The following is an 18315-nucleotide window of genomic DNA, read 5'->3' as shown; positions in this document are numbered from 1 at the left end:
TGAGCCACCACACACTGTAGCACAGACAAACTTCGGAAAACAGAGGAGAACCACCTATACAATTAATTCAAGAAGAATGGATACTCAAAAAATACAGAGCGCAGATTCCTCAAGAACAAACCACGACAAGCAGACCAAACACAGCCAGAAACCCTAACCACCTTACCATACATCAAAGAAGTTTCAGAAATGACAGCCAGACTACTGAGACCCCTCGGAATCCTAGTAGCACACAAACCCACCAACACTCTCAAACAAAAACTAACAAACTTAAAAGACCCAGTACAACCCATGGACAAAACCAACGTCATCTACAAAATTCCATGCAAGGACTGCCACAATCACTACGTAGGACAAACAGGAAGAAAGTTAGCCACCAGGATACACGAACACCAGCTAGCCACAAAAAGACATGACCCTCTCTCCCTCATAGCCCTACACACGGATGAAAAATACCACCATTTCAACTGGGACAACACATCTATCCTGGAACAGGCTAAGCAAAGACATGCCAGAGAATTCCTAGAGGCCTGGCACTCCAACCACAACGCCATAAACAAACACATAGATCTAGATATCATCTATCATACCCTCAGAAAACGAACAGGAAATGACATCACCACAAACCCCAGGAACCCCATCCAGGACAAACATATAAATAGAAAGCAGGAGACAACAGCTTCGCTTCACTTGGAGGTTGCCACTGATGATGTTACCTAGCCAGGTAATGAAACGTCTGGATATCAAACCTACAGCTCAGCGAGCAAAGCTACACCCTAAACCTCAACTTGAGCTACAAACCTTCACAAACCTTGCAAAAAGCTTTTGTTACATTGATGGATTCTGGATGGGTGTTCAAAGCAAGAACACTAATATCCATTAGTATCAGAAGTGGAACTATTCATAACTGTCAACTATGATGCAAGTGGTAATGTGTTTCCTCAGAGTCAAAAGGTTATGGCTTCACCTACATCTGTGTGCTGTCCCTCAGTACCACTACAATGTTGCTTGTCCGAAATCCAGTATTGGACGAGAAGAAATTCCCATTAAGTGGAGTCATTTCCATCAGTTGCAACTACAGGCTGGAGCTATCACTTCCATCCCTCTCCGTGGGTGTTGTCTGAGGCTGAGCCAAATTGCTCACTAGAATCTATCCAGCATGACTAGAACTAATATTAATGTGTTTCTCCCATATAAGACTCTTAAAGACAACTATTTGTGGAACTGCTGACAACATGTATATCCTAAAAGGAGTAAAAATGCATCAGTAGACACATTCTAAGTGTATGGCCTTAGTTCCGTGCCTGAGGCAAACTTCTAACTCCTTAATCCAGTCAATCATCTGCTTCCATCTCCACACAACCCTGCCCTTATTCTAATACTAACTCTCGCCCTTGCTCTAGAGCAGCGTTTGCCACCAGGCCCAAATATTCCAAAGCTTTTCAGTCTGGCTTCCCAACCTTATCTCTTTGTAGACTCAGCTCCTCCAAATCTCTGCTGTCCCTATCTGACACCAAATCCTGGTCACCCTTCACTGCCACATTATGGAGGAGTTGTCCTTCCAATGGAACAGTAAACTGAGACTTCATCAGTCAGCATGAGGCTATTTTAGAGAAGAGCAGGGTGTTTCTGATACTTGGCCATTTACCAATACTTGAACTCATTGCTTTGGTTAGAGATGTAGTATATATGTTTGAGCCAGGCAGAGTGTCTCACTGGTCTATTACAACTGAACCATTAAGACTGTAGTCAGTTTTCTTTTGGTAAAACCTAGTGGATGTAGGGTGAAAACCTGATAATTACCACTCAGCAAATGCAATATGAGAACTGTCAACTCCTTAATTAGAAGGAAAGAGTATTTCGCCTTTATTGTATGGAGCACCACTGTGAATAACATCCTGTCACCTACACTTAGAATGTGTCTGCTGATGCATTTTTACTCCTTTTAGGATATACATGTTGTGAGCCGTTCCACAAACAATTGTCTTTAAGAGTTTTAAATGGGAGAAACACATTGATATTAGTTCTAGTCATATTAGATAGATTCTAGTCATGTTATACAGATGCAGTGCACAGCCAGCGAACATTCAGCAGTGATATCTTTGCAGTGGTTTGTGGTTCAAAGCAGCACTATGTGGATACATTTTTATCCCAAAGTATTTTAGTTTGAAGATAGCTGTAGGTGCTGGGAGCCAATCATTGTACTGTTAAGACTGCAGGAATTCACAGTGAATGAGCTCTATGTCCTAATATCTTCACTTGCTCAATCACAGCCTACCCTTCATCATAAGGTCTGAAATAGAGATGTTTGCTGATGATTGTACCATGTTCCATTAATTCCTGAAGCAAGCTGTTTTCATGCGCCCAAGCCCTGGGCAATATTCAGGCTTGGTCTGATAAGTGGCAAGCGCCAGGGAGTTAACCATATCCAACAAGAGAGAATCTAACCATCACCCCTTGCCATTCAATGGAGTTACCATCACTGAATCCTCCCCCTCTCAACATCTTTTCAGGTATCATTAACCAGAAACTGATCCGGGCCAATCATATAAATACTTTGGCTACAAGAGCAGGATAGAGGTTAGGAATCTTGCAGCGAGTAACTCACCTCCTGACTCCCCAAAGCCTGCCCATCATCTGCAAGGCATGAGTCAGGATGGTGATGGAATACTCCCCACTTGCCTGGATAGATGTAGTTTTAATGATACTCAAGAACAAAGTAACCCAAGGACTGCAGCAATTCAAGAATGTATCTGACTATCACCTCCTCAAATGCTATTAGGATTGGTCAAATGCCAAATCAAGCACAGTGTGATTCCCTATTGTCATATAGAAGAAACAGTAGCTAAATTTTACAGAGCAAGCTCCCACAGACAGCAATGAGGTAATAATCTGATGATTTGCTTTAAATCATGTTGGTTAATGTTAAAATATTGACCAAGGCAGTTGGTGAACTAATTTGTTTTCTTCATCAAACTGGGCTACTAGGGTTTGTTGAAATCAGTCCAGTGGCCAAGTAGGGATTTGGTTTAACATCCAATCTGAGAGACAACACCTCTGAGAATGTAGCACTTCCTCACTGCTACATGAAAGTATCCAGTTGGAAACGTATAAGATCTGAAGGAGGCTTGCCAAAGTGGATGCGGAGAGGGTGTTTCACCTGGTGGGAGAATCCAGAAAGATCGGTTACTCAGCCGGTGGCACATTTAAGGCATAAATAGAGGGAATAGGCTTCTCTCAAAATAGTGAGTGTTTGGAACTCAAAGAATGGTGGAAACAGAGTCCTTGAATATTTTCACAGCAGAGGTAGATAGAATCTTGGTAAGCAATGGGGTGAAAGTGACCAGGGCTCCAATTAGAAAATAATCTTATTATTTGTTGGGGCTGGATGGCCCATTGTTACTCCATATTCAGAGCCTGAAACTGTGCTCTCTTAACTTAGAGACAAGATCCACAGCTGACCCACATTCAATGGGCTCAATGGCCTCTTTCTGTTTTGCACTTGCTGCGAGATGCCCAAGGGGGAGTCATTAATGTCCTTCCTGCCTGTCTGTCTGAGTGCTACAATGCAATTGGCCAGAGCTATTCAAACTGATCTTGTTACTTTTGCAGGTATCTCTTTGCTCAGCAAATCAAACGGGACCTGCTTGCTGGAAGACTTCATTGCAATGAGAACAGTACCGCACTGTTACTGTCTCACATCATCCAGGGTGAGTGACGGCTAAATTTACCCATCCAATGGAGTTCAAAAGAAGGCTAAATGTTTCACTGAGAAGTGGACCTAATCTGGGATCCCTGCTGAAAACTGCAGTAATATACTTGTTATTGTTAAATGGATAAATGCTTCAAATTGATGGTATTGCCAGATGTATATGTATTTCAACTGACTCACTGAGACTGGTAGCTTGAATTCAGAATTCAGCCTGTGGATCTCTATATGCCGTACCTGTGGGAGGCTTCTTATTAATAGAATCATGGAATCTCAACAACGCAGGAAGAGGCTATTTGGCCCATCGAGTCTGCACCAATCCTCTGAAGAACACCGTCCTCCCACCCTATCCATGTAACCATATATTTACCATGGCTAACCGACCTAGCCTGCTCATCCCTGGACACTACAGGGCAATTTAGTTGACCAGTGGGGCATGAGGCTTCCAGAGAACTAGAGCCTGAGGCTGTCACCTACTCCCCACCAGGTTTCACTGAGCAACCATGTCATCGTCAGCCCTCATGTGTTCCTCTTCCAGCCTCAACAGATGTGACATCTGAGCATGGCCGACAGACTTTCTGCTTGGTGCCTCACTTTGGGTAAATGCTAAGCTTCTAAACATGGCCATGAGAGGAAATTCGTGTGACCAGACTTCATCAATTCACAAGAGCAATATCACAGGTTTTGCAAAGAATAAAACAGCACAGGAACAGGCCTTTCGGCCTTCCAAGCCTGCGCTGACACATTTTGCCCTTTCATACTAAAACTGACTTCACTTATCCCTCTATTCCCATCATATTCATGTATCCATCCAGGTGTTTTTTGAATGCTGCTTCTTGTGACTGCTTCCACCACCACCTCTGGCAGTACGTTCCAGCCACCCTTTGTGTGAAAAACTTGTCTCGCACATCTCTTTTAAACTTCCTCTTCTGAATCTTGAACCTGTGTCCCCTAGTAATTGACCCCTCCACCCTGGGAAAAAGACTCATACTTTCCACTCTATTCATGGGCATTCATGATCTTATAAACTTCTATTCGCTTGCCCCTCAACTTCCTGCATTCCAGTGAAAACAAACCCAGTCTATTCAATCTTGCTTCACAGCTAAAATCCCCCATACCAGACAATATTCTGGCAAACCTTTTCTGTACCCTCTCCAAAGCATCCACATCCTTCTGGTTGTGTGGTGACCAGAACTATACGCAATATTCCATGTGTGGCCTAAATAAAGCTCTACAAGCTGCAGCATCATTTGTCCATTCTTATACTCAATGCCCCTACCTAAGGCAAGCATGCCAAAGGCCTTTTGTTTCTACATTACCCACCTGCACTTCCACCTTCAGTGATCTGTAGACCTGCACACCCAGGTCCCTCTGCATATCAATACTCCTAAGGGTTCAGCCATTCACCGAATAATTTCCACCTGTACTTGACCTTCCAAAATGCATCACCTCACATTTGTCTGGATTAATCACCATCTGCCATTTTACTGCACATGCCTCAAATTGATCTATATCCTACTGTATCCTCTGACAATCCTCCTCACTATCCACAACACCCCACCAAGTGTTGGTTCTTTCCTTCTTTGATTGCTGCTTGACTCTCTGACTGACCGGGCACGGACTGCTCCGAAACTCATACGACATGGATACAGGGCGGATGAATGACATCCCAATGAGAAAGAAGTAGAATGCAGGCTTAACTGCTGTCATGACTGGTCTCTGGGTGAGGTCTTTGAGGAGAAAGTGAGGTCTGCAGATGCTGGCGATCAGAGCTGAAAATGTGTTGCTGGAGAAGCGCAGCAGGTCAGGCAGCATCCAGGGAACAGGAGAATCGACGTTTCGGGCACAAGCCCTTCTTCAGGAATGAGGAAAGTTTGTCCAGCAGGCTAAGATAAAGGGTAGGGAGGAGGGACTTGGGGGAGGGGCGTCGGAAATGTGATAGGTGGAAAGAGGTCAAGGTGAGGGTGATAGGTCAGACTGGGGTGGGGGCGGAGAGGTCAGGAAGAAGATTGCAGGTTAGGAAGGCGGTGCTGAATTCGATGGATTTGACTGAGACAAGGTGGGGGGAGGGGAAATGAGGAAACTGGTGAAATCCGAGTTCATCCCTTGTGGTTGGAGGGTTCCTAGGCGGAAGATGAGGCGCTCTTCCTCCAACCGTCGTGTTGTTGTGGTCTGGCGATGGAGGAGTCCAAAGACATGCATATCCTTGGTGGAGTGGGAGGGGGAGTTGAAGTGTTGAGCCACAGGGTGGTTGGGTTGGTTGGTCCGGGTGTCCCAGAGGTGTTCTCTGAAACGCTCCGCAAGTAGCCGGCCTGTCTCCCTAATATAGAGGAGGCCACATCGGGTGCAGAGGATGCAATAGATGATGAGTGTGGAGGTGCAGGTGAATCTGTGGCGGATATGGAAGTTTCCTTTGGGGCCTTGGAGGGAGGTGAGGGGGGAGGTGTGGGCGCAAGTCTTTCACCTCCTGCGGTTGCAGGGGAAGTTGCCGGGAGTGGAGGTTGGGTTGGTGGGGGGTGTGGATCTGACAAGGGAGTCACGGAGGGAGTGGTCTTTACGGAATGCTGATAGGGGAGGGGAGGGAAATATATCCTTGGTGGTGGGGTCCGTTTGGAGGTGGCGGAAATGACAGCGGATGATGCGCTGTACATGGAGATTGGTGGGGTGGTAGGTGAGGACCAGTGGGGTTCTGTCCTGGTGGCGGTTGGAGGGGCGGGGTTCAAGGGCGGAGGAGCGGGAAGTGGAAGAGATGCGGTGGAGGGCATCGTCGACCACGTCGGGGGGGAAATTGCGGTCCTTGCAGAAGGAGGCCATCTGGGTTGTGCGTTTTTGGAACTGGTCCTCCTGGGAGCAGATGCGGCAGAGTCGAAGGAATTGGGAGAATGGGATGGCGTTTTTACAGGGGGCAGGGTGGGAGGAGGTGTAGTCCAGGTAGCTGTGGGAGTCGGTCGGTTTGTAGTAGATGTCCGTGTTGATTCAGTCGCCTGAGATAGAAATAGAAAGGTCGAGGAAGGGGAGGGAGGAATCTGAGACTGTCCAGGTGAATTTGAGGTCGGGGTGGAAGGTGTTGGTGAAGTGGATGAACTGTTCAACCTCCTCGTGGGAGCACGAGGCGGCGCCGATACAGTCATCGATGTAGCGGAGGAAAAGGTGGGGAGTGGGGCCAGTGTAGTTGCGGAAGATGGACTGTTCCACATATCCTACGAAGAGGCAGGCATAGCTGGGGCCCATGCAGGTGCCCATGGCTACTCCTTTCGTTTGGAGGAAGTGGGAGGATTGGAAAGAGAAGTTGTTCAGGGTGAGGACCAGTTCAGTCAGTCGAAGGAGGGTGTCAGTGGAAGGGTACTGGGTGAGGTCTGCAACTCAACATGATCCTGGGTAAGGAGGGATGAACCAGCTCCCCATCGTTATTCACCAACCCAGCCCTCGACTGGTTGCAACAGGTTTCATTTAAAAATATTTCCCACCCTTGTGGATATCCATCTCCCAGACTGAATGTACTTATGTCTTCAAAGGAGCCAATTTAACTAGGCTTCCTTGAGATTAAAGAAGGAGTGAATTCATTAGCTAGTAAAATGGGAGATAAGGAATGAAAAGGCAAGACCAAACATACACACTTTAGAAATGCGAGCTAAGTCCAAATAGTAAAAGCAAAATAAAAGAATATACAAATCAGTCTTCGGTTTATCCATGATGAATTATGGTGGATGGTTCCATTAACACTCACTTTGGCAGTTGAGTTGTTGGTTGGGCAGTGAGCTGAATTGAATTTGTTCAGTTTCCTTTAACAATGAATATTCTGATGACCTGTTTTCAGCATTCAGACTGAAAAAAAGAGTTTGTATCCCTCAGGTGTATCCCTTTACAGCATTGGTTAGCACAGTGTAACCTAAACCACAAGATAGCACAATGGCACACAGAGACCAATGATTGCAGTTGGTTTATAGCCTGCTTTCTTGTGTGTTCTCGGAAGGGTAAAACTCAAGCATGTCTTTCATCCAGAACTGCCCTTTTTTCAAAACATATCATGTCTGCAATCTAGAATGCACACAAGATCACAGTTCAGTTTTTGAATGGAATGTCTGGAGCTGTCTGAAAGTCCGTTGACATTCTTCATGTGTGACATTCCAGGTCTACATAGGGTTTTGGACAGTCACTGCATTCTTAACCATATTTTGGCATGTATGTCTTTCTTTTAAAAATAAAATGCATACCACACTTAAACATTCAGTATTCAAAAGCAATTCAGAGCTGTGATCCATTTTCATGACACAATGTAAAGAATATAGATATTTCTCAGTCTGAATTAGGCTCTATACACCGACATTGTCAACACCAATGTCATGCAAACTTTCCAAGTTTCTCTTCAATACTGCATGCTGATGTGGAACTATATTATTCTTCCTTAACTGACCCTAGATCAATATCATGGAACTTGCTGTCTAACATCACTGAGTGTAAAAGGACTGCAGCAGTTCAAGAAGACAGCTCACCACTACCTTCTCCAAGTCAATTAAGACTGGGGAAACATGCTTACTCTGCCTGTGAGTGATATAGTGAGAGTGTGAAAGAGAAGAAATATTGCTCCTGAATGTTTATAGTTCTGATTCGATAAGAATGTTAACTTGGGTAACACTGTCCAGAATTATAGAATCTCCAGAGTGTGGAAGCAGGCTATTCAGCCCTTCAATACCCTGAACAGCAGCCCACCCAGACCCACCCTGTAACGCTGCATTTCCTATGGCTTATCCGCTTAGCCTATATATCCCTGGACACCATAGGCAATTTACCACGGTCAATTGATTGAACCTGTACATATTTGGACTGTGGGAGGAAACCCACACAGACACAATGAGAATGTGCAAGCTCAAGACAGACAGCTCCAAGGCTCGAATCATTCCAAAGTCCCAAGGGCTGTGAGGCAGCAGTGCTAACCACCGAGCCACTGCTACCCCACCATCTAGTGGATGAAGTGAAATTAGCTGTTCAAAGAGTACCTTTCCCAAACAGACCTCACACATATTGAGCATTACATCTACCTACCCTTTCTTAAACTGTCAGCCCAAATTAATACACCCATTCTATCGTGTAATAATTTATCTTTTACTTCTTACTTGCCACATTTATTTTACCTCACCTGTCCTCTTTTCTATCTTGAAGCTGAAGTTGGTGATTTTGATGAAGAATTGGACCAAACACATTTACAGTCCAAGATATATGTTCCAAACCAGGAACGGCTAGTACACAAAATAATGAACTGTCACCAGAAGCTCATGTAAGTACACAATATAATGAACAAAGTATTGTAGAAGTCAACAAAAAGTGATATCTTATTGGTTTTGATTGGTGCTGAAAAAGTCACTTTTCATGTATGAGCTTTTCATCTATGATTCTTGTTGCTCGGGTCGGAGGGTTTGAGCTATAGGGGGTGGCTGAATATACTGTGGCTGTTTTCCCTGGAGCGTCGGAGGCTGAAGGGTGACCTTTTCGAGGTTTATAAAATCATCAGGGGCATGGATAGGGTAAAAAGACAAGGTTTTTTTGCTGGGGTGGAGAGTCCAGAAGTAGACGGCATAGGGTTTAGAGTGAGAGGGGAAAGATATAAAAGGGACCTTAGGGGCAACTTTTTCACACAGAGGGCGGTGCGTGTATGGAATGAGCTGCCAGAGGAAGTGGTGGAGGCTGGTACAATTACAACATGTAGAAGGCATCTGCATTTATATATGAATAGGGGAAAGGTTTAGAGAGGTATGGGCCAAGTGCTGGCAAATGGGACTAGATTAGGTTAGGATGTCTGGTTGGCATGGATGAGTTAGACTGAAGGGTCTGTTTCCGTGCTGTACATCTCTATGACTCTGTGACAATTTGGAATTATTACCAAAGCAACTGCAAGGCAACATTTATTTATTTATTTATTTATTTTTCTCTTTTTTTCTTTAATCCCCTTTAACCCCCACACTACCACCTAAGTGCGGTAGTGCTTATTTTTAAGGCAACATTTATAGCATGTGAGAGGAGAGTACTGATTGGTTGGAAAGTGAGGTCTGATTGGTTGAGGGGCTGCCATAGAAAATTGAGGTTAATAACGACAGACAGTTAACTGCCAAGTTTTGTTTAAATTTTCAATCTCACAGGTTGACTCTGGTTAGTCCTGAGAAATGAGCCTGGTTTAAAATTGAATTAAAGTTTGGCAGTTAACTATATTCATCATAGCATTCTCTATAACAGCACCTCTACCAATCAGAGTCCACTTGCCAACCTTTCATCACTCTCCTCTCCTCATTCAGTGAAAGTTGTTTCACCTTTACTTTGGTAATTTTTGAAATTATCCTGATAAATAAAATATTTTGATTAAATCTGCAATATTTCAATATTTCAACAATATTGAATTTCTGCATTACCAAAATGACCATTTACAATTCAGTTGATAGGAAATGAATTTAGCAATACAATGCAGATATGTTAGGCTGCATGTTCTCCTTTGGTGCTGTAACAGTTCTATGATTATATGATCATATGATTATATGATTATATGTCCAACACCGGCATCTGCAAATCATGATTATATGACTTTAATCTTAGAGTTAGAAATTTAAGAACTTCAGACTTAACACAAACATTTGAGCATATAATTGGCACTGACACTCGAGGACATTACCGAGGGTGTACTAGACTGTCTAAGATGCAATCTGTTGGATGAGATTTCAAATTTGCTCTCTCATGTGGATGTCAAAGAATATTTTGCAAAGTGCAGAATTTCAGGGTTCTAGTCAATGATCACACTTCAATTAACACCATGAGAAAAACAGATTAACACTTCACTTATCAGACTGTTATTCATGGGCTATTGCTGTTTCTAAACTGGATTATTGTGTTTATCTTCATAAATCTTCAAAAATAATTCACTGAGGATTCTGAGACAGTTGATGTACTTGATGCTGCATGAAAGATGCCTGGCAAAGTCAATGAACACGTGAAGGTCACTAAACAATTGGAAGCAAATTATTTCATTTATTTACTTATATACATTGAGCACTGACTTGAATGAAATTTTATTCCCTTCATATCTTTTGAAATCTCTGCCCCAGAGAGCTGTAAGTGCTCAGATGTTGAGTTGTTCAAACCTGAGATCGATGGATTTTTGGGCATCAGGCGATATATTGGAAAGATACAATTGTTGAAGGAGTAGCATGACCTTATTGGATGGCAAAGCGAGTTCAAGTGATTGCAGGGCCAGATATTACTTCTAATTCTGATTTTCCTCTATTATTTTTATTTGGTTGGACAGTATGCAAGGGTCAATTCATGTCACTGTCATTGGGGAGGACCAGTTTTACACGCTCTTTGACAAGATGTAGCAAGTGGGGCAGAATAAAAAAGATACAAAAGACCTGACCAATCCCATCTAATTGCTCAATGCAATCTTGAACAAGTGTGGGTCAGTGATTAGTATTGCTGTCTCACAGCACGGAGACCTGGATTTGATTCCAGTCTCAGCTGATTGTCTGTCTGGAGTTTGCACGTTCTTCCTGGGTCTGTGTGGGTTTGTTCTGGTTTCCTCCCATAGTACAAAGATGCGCAGGTTAGGTGGACTGGCCAAGCTAAATTGCCGATAGTATGCAGTGATGTGCAGGTTAGGTAGATTAGCCACGGAAAATGCCAGATTACAGGGATTGGGCGGGATGCTCTTCAGAGGGTCAATATGAACTCAGTGGGCTGAATAGCCTGCTTCCACACTATAGGGATTCTGTGATTTTACGTTCATAGGTGACCATTGCTGGAACGTGGTGACATTTTTCACCTTAACCAGAAGGTGGCACCAGATTCAGCTAGTACCTTCACAAGTCCTTCTGTGATTTGCTTTGTTTTCAGTCTATGTAATGATAAGTGATAGTGGAACAGGTACTGTTGTTAGATAACAAGAAGGGTTTTTCTGTATGATGGTAATTGCATTTGATGAGGAATAAATATGAGAACCTCGCTTTCACCTATATACTGTGCATGTGATATCAGGAAATTGGCTAGAGTGAATGTAACATGAACATTAACCCATTGAGAATCATTAGCTTATTCAATATCATATGCACACTTCTTTGCCGACTCCCCCCACAGGTAACCCATTTTACAATCATGTATATAACCACATTACATTCAGCACAATCCCAACTCCCCCATCACTCCCTCAACGCCGTCACAAATGAAGGCAGTCTGAATGTTTTACATTTTTCTCAGAATGCACTTTATTCTGACTTGGAAGAATTGCTGGTGTTTCACTGTCATATTATTTGTGGAGATTGAGTGTAGTTTTGGTAGTGCAGCGTCAAAGGGTCAAAAGTTGTTTCTGTACTGTAAGGTTCTATAATATTTGATGACTGTTGGTCACTTCTCCATCAGAAGATCATTTACCTCTTGGAGATCCTTTGTGCAGGACATGAGTCATTGTAGACCTTGTTGTTGGTCCATTACCTTAACTAGAAGACCATTTATCTCATGAATTTCCTTTGCAAAGGAACTCTTCCTTGGTCAATCATGTAGTTGCCTCATAATTTCATCTGGGGGGGACCCTTAATCTTTTGAACATGCATCATCAAAGACAATTGATATGTTTAAACAAATTCTTTCTTGTAATCTCCTAGAATTCTGAAATGCTTTTCTAATTGGAGGAAGTCTTTTTCTTGTAATAACCCAAATGTTTAGACCAGACAATTTGTTCTTTTTGACTATTTCTTTTTGTGTAGAATAGAATAGAATATCCTTTATTTTCATATGTTCTCAAGTACAGAAGTAAGGAGTGCAGTGAGAAGTTTTGCAATGGCGCCTCTCACCTAAGTACATATCTTAGATACAAAAGAGGAATAAAAGGAAAAGTAGTTGCTTACTTTACAGTGTTTAAAGAATAAGTTGAAAATAAAACGTAGTCAAAGGATTGACATTTCAATCAGGTAAAAAAATTTCAAATAAACATTACATTGCAGCAACTCGGCGCAGGGGCTTTCACACATGGTATCACCACCAGCACCATACCCCAGGCCAACAACTGTCATTGCACAACTGCATGCCTTCAGTTCACTCTGTACCAGCTCTCAGCTGCTCCAAGGTGTGTTCCAGGACAGCTTCCCCCACGTCAGCCTCCACCCAGGACTGGCTCTTCGCTCCAGCTGCTGTTGCAGGACTGTTTCCCCATGCCAGTCACTACTCCAGGACAGCTTCCTCACATCGGCCACTGCTCTGGGACTTTTGGCAATAGTTAGCATTAGTCTGGGTCCTATGGAGTCAGATACATAGAACATAGAACATAGAACATAGAAAAATACAGCGCAGTACAGGCCCTTTGGCCCTCGATGTTGCGCCGATCCAAGCCCACCTAACCTACACTAGCCCACTATCCTCCATATGCCTATCCAATGCCCGTTTAAATACCCATAAAGAGGGAGAGTCCACCACTGCTACTGGCAGGGCATTCCATGAACTCACGACTCGCTGAGTAAAGAATCTACTCCTAACATCTGTCCTATACCTACCACCCCTTAATTTAAAGCTATGCCCCTTCGTAATAGCTGACTCCATACGTGGAAAAAGGTTCTCATGGTCAACACTATCTAAACCCCTAATCATCTTGTACACCTCTATCAAGTCACCCCTAAACCTTCTTTTCTTCAATGAAAACAGCCCCAAGTGCCTCAGCCTTTCCTCATACGATCTTCCTACCATACCAGGCAACATCCTGGTAAACCTCCTCTGCACCCGTTCCAGTGCCTCCACATCCTTCCTATAGTATGGCGACCAAAACTGCACACAATACTCCAGATGCGGCCGCACCAGAGTCTTATACAACTGCAACGTGACCTCAGGGCTCCGGAACTCAATTCCTCTACCAATAAAAGCCAGTACGCCATATGCCTTCTTCACCGCACTATTTACCTGGGTGGCAACTTTCAGAGATCTCTGTACATGGACACCAAGATCCCTCTGCTCATCCACACTACCAAGTATCCGACCATTAGCCCAGTACCCCATCTTTTTGTTACTCATAGCAAAGTGAATCACCTCACACTTAGCTACATTGAACTCCATTTGCCACCTTTCTGCCCAGCTCTGCAGCTTATCTATATCCCGCTGTAACCGGACACATCCTTCCTCACTGTCAACAACTCCACCGACTTTTGTATCATCCGCAAACTTGCTCACCCAACCTTCTAGCCCCTCCTCCAGGTCATTTATAAAAATGACAAACAGCAATGGTCCCAAAACAGATCCTTGCAGAACACCGCTAGTAACTGCACTCCAAGATGAACCTTTACCATCAACCACTACCCTCTATCTTCTTCCGGCCAGCCAATTCCTAATCCAAACCTCCAACTCACCCTCAATGCCATACCTCCGTATTTTTTGAAGTAGCCTACCATGGGGAACCTTATCAAACGCCTTACTAAAATCCATATACACCACATCTACCGCTTTACCCTTGTCCACCTCCTTAGTCACCTTCTCAAAGAATTCAATAAGGTTTGTGAGGCACGACCTGCCCTTCACAAAACCATGCTGACTATCCTTGATCACATTATTCCTATCCAGATGTTCATAAATCCTATCCCTTACAATTCTCTCTAAGACTTTGCCCACAACAGAAGTGAGACTCACCGGCCTATAGTTCCTAGGGTTATCCCTACTCCCCTTCTTGAACAAGGGAACCACATTTGCTATCCTCCAGTCTTCTGGCACTATTCCTGTAGACAACGAGGACATAAAAATCAAGGCCAATGGCTCTGCAATCTCCTCCCTTGCTTCCCAGAGAATCCTAGGATAAATGCCATCAGGCCCAGGGGACTTATCTATTTTCACCCTTTCCAGAATTTCCAACACCTCTTCCCTACATTCTAATTAATTGTGACTCAGTATTCACATCGGCAACAATGTCACTGTTCCTGAGTGAATACTGATGAAAAGTATTAATTCAGTGTCTCCCCAATCTCTTCAGCCCCCACACGCAACTTCCCACTACTATCCTTGACTGGAGTTATTCCTACCCTAGTCATTCTTTTATCCCTGACATACCTATAGAAAGCCTTAGGGTTTTCCCTAATCCTACCAACTAAGGACTTTTCATGTCCCCTCCTTGCTGCTCTTAGCTCTCTCTTCAGATCCTTCCTGGCTACCTTATAACTCTCAATCGCCCCAATTGAACCTTCACGCCTCATCTTTACATAGGCCGCCCTCTTCCCTTTAACAAGGGATTCCAATTCCTTATTAAACCATGACTCCCTCACACGACCCTTTCCTCCCTGCCTGACAGGTACATACTTATCATGGACACTCAATAGTTGCTCCTTGAACAAGCTTCACACATCAATTGCGCCCTTGCCTTGAAGCCTACTTTTCCAAGCCACGCATCCTAAGTCGTGCCTCACCGCATCATAATTTCCCAGCCCCCAGCTATAACTCTTGCCATGCAGTGCACACTTATCCCTCTCCATCACTAGAGTAAAAGTCACCGAATTGTGGTCACTGTCCCCAAAGTGCTCACCTACTTCCAATTCTAACACCTGGCCTGGTTCGTTACCCAGAACCAAATCCAGTATGGCCTCACCTCTTGTTGGCCTGTCTACATATTGTGTCAGGAAACCCTCCTGCACACATTGGACAAATCTAACCGACCCATCTAACGAACTCGAGCTATAGCTTTCCCAGTCAATATCAGGAAAGTTAAAGTCCCCCATAACAACCACCCTATTACTTTCACTCTTCTCCTGAATCATTCTCGCAATCCTTTCTTCTACGTCTCTTGGACTATTCGGAGGCCTATAGAAAACTCCTAACAGGGTGACCTCACCTTTCCTATTCCTAACCTCAGCCCAAACTACCTCAGATGGCGAGTCTTCATCCATCGTCCTTTCCACCGCTGTAATACTATCTCTGACGAGCAATGCCACACCTCCCCCTCTTTTACCCCCACCTCTGACCCTACTAAAACATTTAAACCCTGGAACCTGCAACAGCCAATCCTGTCCCTGTTCTACCCATGTCTCCGTAATAGCCACAACCTCCGAAATCCCAGGTACCAACCCACGCTGCAAGTTCACCTACCTTATTTCGTATACTTCTTGCATTGAAGTATACACACTTCAAGCCACTTTCCTGTTTACAGGCACCCTCCTTTGAGATTGATGCCAGGTTCCTAACCTCCCTACACTCCAGGTCCTGCACCCTAAAGCTACAGTCTAGGTTCCCATGTCCCTGCAGAGTTAGTTTAAACCCCCCCCACAAGAGCACTAGCAAACCTCCCCCCAAGGATACTAGTGCCCCTCAGGTTCAGGTGTAGACCATCCTGTTTATAGAGGTCCCACCTTCCCCAGAAAGAACCCCAGTTATCCAGATACTGGAATCCCTCCCTCCTGCACCATCCCTGTAGCCACGCATTTAACTGTTCTCTCTCCCTATTCCTCTACTCTCTATCACATTGCACCGGTAACAAACCAGAGAGAACAACTCTGTTCATTCTAACTCTGAGCTTCCAACCTAGCTCCCTGAAAGCCTGCCTAACATCCTCAGCCCTCTTCCTACCTATGTCGTTGGTGCCAATGTGGACCACGACTTCGGGCTGCTCCCCGTCCCCCTTAAGGACCCGGAAAACGCGATCAGAGACGTCACGTACCCTTGCACCTGGGAAGCAACATACCAAACGTGAATCTCTCTTGCCCCTGCAAAACCGCCTATCTGTGCCCCGAACTATCGAGTCCCCAATTACTATTGCTCTGCTCTTCTCCACCCTTCCCTTCTGAGCAACGGGGACAGGCTCCGTGCAAGAGGCCTGAACCCCATTGCTTACCCCTGGTAAGTCGTCCCCCCCACAAGTATCCAAAACGGTATACTTGTTCTTGAGGGGAATGGCCACAGGGGGTCCCTGCACTGGCTGCTTCCTCCCAGTCCCCCTCACTGTCACCCATCTGTCTGCAATCTTTGGAGTTACTACTTCCCTAAAGCTCCGATCTATGACCCCCTCTGCCTCCCGAATGATCCTAAGTTCATCCAACTCCAGCTCCAGTTCCCTACAGCTCATCTCCCTTGAGTTGTTGATGATTCTGGACATCTTCAGTTGTCTTTCATAGTTAGGATGAAATTGATTTCCTCACAGTCTCAGTCGCTCACTCAACACTACCTTTGAGATCGGAATTGAAGTGTCTTAGTGTATCGAGTTGTCCATCAGAGTGTTCTGCTGCCTAAACAACATATTGTTGAAGATTTCTAAATGAGCTCATTTGGATGGTACTGCTCATTCTTGTTCTCAACGTTGGCTTCTTTTCCAAACCTTGCTGCGTTCTATCTTCTGACTTGTTGCAGATCAGACAAGCTGATCTGACTCCTATGTACAGGAATGTTTTCCAGATTGGCTTTGTGCTCATGAATTCCATAATGAGTTTTGAAACCTTCAGTCTCTTTTCAGATCTTTGGCCATCTTATCATTGACTGAGCCCTGTTTGCACACCTGGCAATGCCTAAGTATCTCTGATTTATTATTGACAATAATTTTAATTCGACCTTCCTGAAGGGAAAGTGAAATGACTAATCTTTTGTCATCCATTAGTAAATCGTCCATGATTGTGAAATTCTGGCAGTGTTCAAAGCAAGTGTTGTCAACTAACTCATTGGAGTTTGGTCTGGATATCCCTAAACAGAGTCATATAGCATGGAAACACACCCTTCATTCCAACCAGTTCATGCTGAATATGATCCCAAACTAAAAATAGAGTCATAGAGTAATTACATAATGATGGTAAATAGTTCCACAGCTTTGGTCACTCTTGTTCTTGTTGAAGCTGTTTGTTTAGTTGTGTTTTTTGGCATACTGGTGACTTCTTGGACATATGAAGCATTTCTCAATTAGTAAATATCAACAGATTCTTTCCATTTTTGGGTTGTGTCAAGAATCTAGCAAATCCAATTTTCTTTCCCTTTGATTAGCTGCTTGAAAAAGCATTTATTTCTGGACCAGTTGTTCTCTGGAGGTGGTCAAACTCCTTCAACTATCTTAAGGAAGTTGAAATTGTGATACACATACAGGTTCAAAAGTGACGCTGTTTAATGGTGAACAACCTACACACTTTCAACCCTCTTATGTATGTGGTATTGTAGTGTAACTTGTAGCTTTTCCATGCTTCTACCTGTTAATTTCACATGAAAAGACACTTTTTTGTTTGTATTTGTGCTGTTTTTCACAAATGTATTCCCCTTTCCTGTGAGGATCGCTAACTTATTACCTAAAGCACTCACATACTCCCTAAAGAGCCTCCTTCACTCGGATCTCTACATTTTCTAAGTGTTGCTGGATTTACTCTCCATTCCGAGCCCACACTCTTGCTCAGTGCTTCTTACCAACTTCAAAATGAAGTTTTGCATTTGGAGTGCTAAGCTTGATTTTTTGTTGCTTCGAGAATCAACTGCTCTCTTTCCCTTTTCGTAATCAATTGTAACTGCTTGCCTGTGTTTTCTTGAAGTGGTAATGCTGTAAAAGCGCTAAATAACTTGCTTGGCTTTTTTTCTTCTTTTCTCCTGGGTTTTCTTAATTTTTTTCACATGGTCATGCTCAGTTTTGAACCACTGTGGTGTTT

General features: G+C 43.9%; 1 protein-coding gene across 2 annotated transcripts in view; it reads left to right on the top strand.

Annotated features, from left to right (window-relative positions):
* The window catches only part of LOC122557065 (FERM domain-containing protein 7-like), a 69459-nt gene that overhangs the window by 36491 nt on the left and 14653 nt on the right, over window positions 1-18315 (top strand). For both annotated transcript variants that reach the window (XM_043704334.2, XM_043704335.2), the window contains exons 6-7: window positions 3613-3710; window positions 8870-8984. In XM_043704334.2, coding sequence (XP_043560269.2) covers window positions 3613-3710; window positions 8870-8984 — 213 coding nt within the window. The remainder of the gene's footprint in view (window positions 1-3612; window positions 3711-8869; window positions 8985-18315) is intronic.

The sequence above is a fragment of the Chiloscyllium plagiosum genome, unplaced genomic scaffold, assembly GCF_037043375.1.
Source record: "Chiloscyllium plagiosum isolate Xiang-an unplaced genomic scaffold, Cpla_swu_hap1 HiC_scaffold_11, whole genome shotgun sequence".
Taxonomy (NCBI): Eukaryota; Metazoa; Chordata; class Chondrichthyes; order Orectolobiformes; family Hemiscylliidae; genus Chiloscyllium; species Chiloscyllium plagiosum.
Note: the sequence above shows the minus strand (reverse complement) of the source record. Positions and strands in the feature narration are given on the sequence as shown.